General features: G+C 43.7%; 1 protein-coding gene across 1 annotated transcript in view; it reads right to left on the bottom strand.

The window, feature by feature from the left end:
* hcn2b (hyperpolarization activated cyclic nucleotide-gated potassium channel 2b) overlaps positions 1-2,575 on the bottom strand; it is a 35,641-nt gene extending 33,066 nt beyond the window's left edge. The window contains exons 1-2 of the mRNA XM_061078442.1: positions 1,728-2,575; positions 174-597 (exon numbers count right to left, since the gene is read on the bottom strand). Coding sequence (XP_060934425.1) covers positions 174-597; positions 1,728-2,575 — 1,272 coding nt within the window. The remainder of the gene's footprint in view (positions 1-173; positions 598-1,727) is intronic.
* Between the last annotated feature and the right edge of the window lie 3,428 nt (positions 2,576-6,003).

Below are 6,003 nucleotides of genomic sequence, written 5' to 3'. Positions count from 1 at the left end.
AGCCTCACTTGTGCATTGTGTGTTTCTCATATATCACTAATAGGATTTATACCACAAATGTCATCGGTAACTATCCAACCAAACTCTTCTGTCCTTTCACTTTCAAACTAAAGTAATCCTGAACCCTCCTTCTTTCCATGTGATTGTATGATAAATGTTAGAACTCCGCCTACCTCCTCCCACTGGTGGATGTAACGGATGAGTCTGGAGAGCCTCAGCAGTCGCAGCAGACTGAGGATCTTTGTGAAGCGGACGATGCGGAGCGCCCTGGCCGTCTTGTAAACCTCCGAGTCGATCCCTTTCTCCACGATGAGAAAGATATAATCCACAGGTATGGAGGAGACAAAGTCCACCACGAACCAGCTCTTCAGGTACTTCTTCTTGATCTTCTTGGGGTCGAGGATGATCTCGGTGTTGTCCTCAAACACGATGCCCGTCCTGAAGTTGAGAACCAGGTCCATGAGGAAGAAGGTATCGGAGACCACATTGAAGATGATCCAGGGCGCTGTGGTCTCGTCCTTGAAGAAGGTGATGCCCACAGGGATGATGATCAGGTTGCCCACCATGAACATCAGCATGGTGAAGTCCCAGTAGAACCTGACGGGTTGGAAGAAGGACATACAAAGGGCAAAAACACATGAGAGCTGCACAGTAAATCTGAGCCATTAAACTGAAATTTCTAGATGGTTACAGTGTTGCTATTTTCTGTGCACATCACATTCTGATTGGGCTTGATTTATGAAATCAATCACTCTCACAGGCCACTCACACACACACAGTCAAGAAACAGCACCACCTTTATAACCACGGTGAAAAATGGCTGATCTTTGATGAAAGTCTGCCTTTTTTTTTTTAAACAAGTGCTCTGTATCTGCTCGTGGTCAGATAACCAATATCATCTGACAAAAGAAAGAGGGTCACACAAAGGACAAACAGAGACGAGAGTGTCACAGAAAGACAAGCTGGGTCCTGAGTTCAGTTCAAATAAAAAAGAAACAAAGGATACAGAGACCTTCGCAGTAAATATGGCCACAGTTTAATGACCCATCACCAAAATATCCAGTTAGTTTACTGAGACATTTATTTGTCTAAAACAGGAGTTGTACAAATGCCATTCATGCCATGCAACTGCCCTGTGACTTCATTAGTTCACATCAACATATTTAATCAGTTATGTCGACACTGATCAATTTGTCACTGCAATTTAGTTCAGAGAGCCCAAGTTACTCGGATTTGGGATCAGTTAGAAGTAAGGAACTGAGTTAAGTGCATTGCTGAGTCATGGATCCCATAATTTATTAGCTGTGCCAGTTATGGAGCATTCAAATAATTAATAATCAATGTTAGCGCTAGTAATGTTTTAATAGCAAAATTCCAATTCAGGGCTCAAATCATCAGTCCTTGTAGAGATCAGTGGGGGAGCTGTCCGTGGTGCTGAAACAGATGTTCAGACACATTCCAGCTCGGTGACGCAACTTTTTCAACTTTATTATAACTTATTCAAATTGCACTTTATCGTTCTTTAGGGACAAGTTTAACCATTTGGTCAAATTACAAGTTAAAATGTAGGCATTAATAATAACTGGCTGCCGTCTCTTACTTATGTACCTTTAATTGGAAACATGTATTTTTGGTATTTCCTCATATAAAGTTGTATGTATGGAGAAGAGAGGTTCCACAATATCCGCAGTATGAACGAGACATCATCCGCTCTGTGGGACCCCTACCTGAAGTCGCTGTACGGGTGGATAATCCAATTACCCGCTGACTTTACGCGCTCCTGCTCCTTCTCCACCGCCTTCTGGCTGCCAAACATGCGCAGGGAGAACTTGTTAACTCCGGGCTGAAGCATGGAGCTGAACTGCCGCTGCATGTACGTCTGATTCCCCCTGGAGTCCCCATCGTCCGGAACTATCTGAGAACCGTCGTCGGCTTTGGAGAACGTTACAGAATGTCTCGACTGCAGACTCGGAGTCTGTGCTTTGCCGGTCGGGGCGTAGGAGAAGGAAACTCTGGAGTCCTTCTTCTCCATCGATGCCCCGGTCTTGACCTCGGCTCCGCGTCCCTGCATCAGGGAACCCGGTGAAGTTATGGAGCCGTCCATGCTCGCAGTTTCTGGTCCTCCTGCCGCCGCTACTCCTCCATCTGCCTGCTTCTCCTGCCTGGAGATGAGGGAGGAGAGGCTCCCTGAGCTGGTCGGGTCCCTTCTACAATCACCGTTTTTGTTGCATATCATACCCAAGCCTGCCTCGGACGCTGCGTCCCCTGCGCTCCTGTGGTCTGACTCCGAGCCACCTCCACCCCCACCAGCAGCAGCCCTGTGGCGCGGCGGAGAGGTCGCGCGGCCGCCGGCACTGAGAGGCGCAGAGTCCTCGGCGCACAAGAGCCACAGCTCGTTACTGTTGGAGTTTTTACGCGAAACGGACGCGGCTCCGCCTCCTGGCATGAATTTCTTCATCTCTGCTCCCCTGCTGGTGCCATGATCGGCGCGTCCAGTCGGGCTGGCGACTGGAGGTGGAAGAAGAAACAGATGCTGGAATTTGGACTCCTCCTCGCCGTCCTCAGCCTCGTCCATCACCGGCAGACAAAGACACACACACCTCGAACCGGGCGAGACTGGGCGGCGGCAGAGGAGGAGGAAGGTGTGAGTTCAAAGCAGCAGCAGCAGCAGCAGCAGCCTCCTGCTCTCCATTCACAACACTTCAGGATAATAACGTTGCTATGGTTGCAACCTGGCTTCTGTAATGCCCAGTGTGTGTGTGTGTTTGTGTGTGTGTGTGTGTGTGTCTCTCTGTGTGTGCGTGTGTGTGTGTGTGTGTGTGTGTGTGTGTGTGTGTGTGTGTGTTTGTGCGTGCGTGCGTGCGTGTGTGTGTGTGTGAGCGAGAGGGAGGAAGAGAGATAATACTATTATCCTTGGGCTGCAACCATCTACAGGTAGCTCATGTTGAGTATAGAAAACCAACTGACCCACTCAACCTCAGTGTTATCAGAAAACCCTTAAATATTATTCCTATATAAGGATATTAATAAATACTAAATAAACTTAACCTGACAGGAACATCAGGTCAAAGGTGAGAAATGAAGGTCACAACAAACCACCATGTTTATTCAGCCACTGCTGATCTCAGGTTACTAAATCAAAGAAGCTGATCAGCCAATAATCAGCGCTGCCATGGTCAGGTGATGAATAACAAGTAGCCATTTACTAAAAGTAGACTGGGCGCCTGGTTCTACAGCATCCGCCTGTTGCTTGGTGTCAGTTGTAGTATGGCCTCCGTATCTTGGTTGTAAGGCTCCACCTTGTGGACAAAATACCAGCCTGCACACTCCCAGGCTTCCTAGGGTTTTCTACTGTAGTACTCAGGCTGTAACAATACCAAGAAAACAAAGTGTTCTTTGTGTTTCTCTGCTGAACTGTTTGAAATGCCTACCGCAGTTTATAATCAGGCACTTGGCTTTCTTGGCAGACAATTGTTTCAGTCAAGGTTCATACACATTTTGACCAATGGATTTCTATGACTTTTCCATGACTTTTCAATAACTTTAAAACAAATTTCAATGACCAAACATTTTGTAAGATCTCGGTGTATACATGAAAAAGGGACAACATTCAGTATTTAAACTAACAATGAGAATTCCAAAGCACACAGTATACCTTAAATGACACAAATGAATGAGAGACAATAGTTTGATTGAGGTCTTTGTCTGTTGTAACCCATGGCATGTACTTTTTCATTTGCAGCCAAGCATGGTTAAATCTACACTTCCCTGGCATAGTGCATTACCCCGCCTGCTTCCCCACCAAACTTTTCAATTAGTATGAGAGCTTATAGTTTGAGCGTATGTCTTTTAAAAGCATATGAATTATTTAAAACTCAGCGTAAATGAACGACATGAAAATATGACTATAACACATTTCCATTTTTTTCAAGCACTTTACCAGGCCTGGAATTAAACATTTTACGATTCCATGGCTTCTCCAGGTTTTTCATGACCTTAAGAACCCTGTAAACCATGACAAAATGAAAGCCATAAGCAGGATCAAACACTCGTCCAGGGGCGACCCTCTTCCATTCAGATCATTAGTACATCCTGTACAGCTGCGCCATCAGGACGGTAATGCTTACTGCTGCAAAAGATAACGAGATAAGATAAAAAAAAATAAGATAAAGATATTTGATTGGTCATTTGTTGTCCTGTCATGTGGCGTCAGCTGCGTCTCGGGTATGTGCAGTTACTGTGAGTTACTGACCATGATACTGTGACAAGACAAGATACTGACCACATCTGTTTTCTAACAGAGAGACTGTGCACTGGTGATTGCAAGTTATAAAGGCTATTTAGCCTGATATCTTCTGTTACAGAAGGTTATATTAAATAAAGTTTAGTTAAACTAAAGATTGTTTCATAAATCGGATTGAATCTGTGCTCATTGAAAGATAAGAGTGATAAAGGGCTGAAATAATTTTAAATAGAGCTTTTTAAATAATTATCTAATTATTTTCCTGGCACAAAAGGGCGAATGAATAACAACAAAAACAAAATAACAAATATTGACATCGGCTATCGGCTAGATTGTTGTTTTAAACATCGGTATCTGTATCGGCCAAGAATTTCCATATCGGTGCATCCCTATCACGAACTGAATGAGGCTACCGGAGCATGACATTACATTACATTTAGCTGATGCTTTTATCCAAAGCGACTTACAATAAGTGCATTTAACCCAGAGGGAACAGACCCGGAACAACAAGAATCAAGAAAGTACAATTTCTACAAAATAAAGCAAAACTACAAAGTGCTATAAGTAAGTGCCATTTTAGTGCTACTAAATTGTTAGTTTCAAAAATTGTTATTATTTTTTTTTTTTTTTATTCAAGCACTTTTCGAGCACACTCCGGGGGCCAGTCCAAAGCAGCTCGAGGGCCGGATTCGGCCCGCCGGCCACCTATTGAATTGCCCTGCCCTACAGCAACAACTGCCTTAAAGACACAGCTGTCATGATGACCAAAGTAAGAACCAATGAAAGTGAGACTTTATCTTGAGCAGTATTATAATCAGACCTGTCAAATTGTAATGTCTTTACCTGTCATATCTGTGGGTATCTGCTGTCTAATGATAATAAATCCGAGTCTGAACAGATGCTCTCATAAAACAACATCATATTATGTCCTGTAAATGTTTGATTATTCCCTGCAGACAAGGAACGCAGATTCTTACCTTTATATTTCTCAGAGAGAATACAACACCTCATCTGTTCTTACCCTGCAGATTCACAACATACACAGCCACTGTGTGCAGGCCTCAGGACCTGCACGGAGAGGACCTCACTCTCCTGACTGCTCAGGGCGTTAGTGGCCACGCAGTAATAATCACTGTCCTCTCCCATTGAGATGCAGTGAAGATTCAAGTCTGATGACAGATGGAGTGAATCCTTGACGGTTGCGTTGATGCCAGGCGTAACAAACACCAGAGGGCCACAGTCTGGGTTTGGACAGCGGAACTGGCACAAAGAAGCAAACCATTTGAATCCCTTCAGGTTGGTGGCATAGAGCAGGGGTTTTCAACCGGGGGTCCGCTGCCCCCTGGTGGTCCGCGGCGGCATTGCAGGGGGTCCGCGAAATTCGCTTTGATATTTCAACACATTTCCAGATTACTCTTGAATATCGTGAAAAATATATATAATAAGAAAAATATATATAAAAAAATAAATATATATATAAATATATATATATATATATAGGTGCTGGTGATCATGAGGTTAAACTTAAGTAGGCCTCAATTGTTTGTGTTATATTGTACGATTATCATTACTTTGTCATCTTCCCTCTTCAGTTGTAGCCCCAGTTTATGTTGCTTGTTATTGATCACCGTTACTTTAACATTCTCTCAACATGTCAGCTACATGTCTGTACACTTAAGTCATGAAGGTTATATATTGATGTTTATATGGTTCTGAGATTCAGTACAACTACAAATTGCATTTAAATTTTGTTTCCAATT

Source organism: Limanda limanda, chromosome 9 (assembly GCF_963576545.1).
Source record: "Limanda limanda chromosome 9, fLimLim1.1, whole genome shotgun sequence".
In the NCBI taxonomy this organism is placed as follows: Eukaryota; Metazoa; Chordata; class Actinopteri; order Pleuronectiformes; family Pleuronectidae; genus Limanda; species Limanda limanda.
The sequence above is the reverse complement of the archived record's forward strand: the minus strand, read 5'-3'. Positions and strand labels throughout refer to the sequence as shown.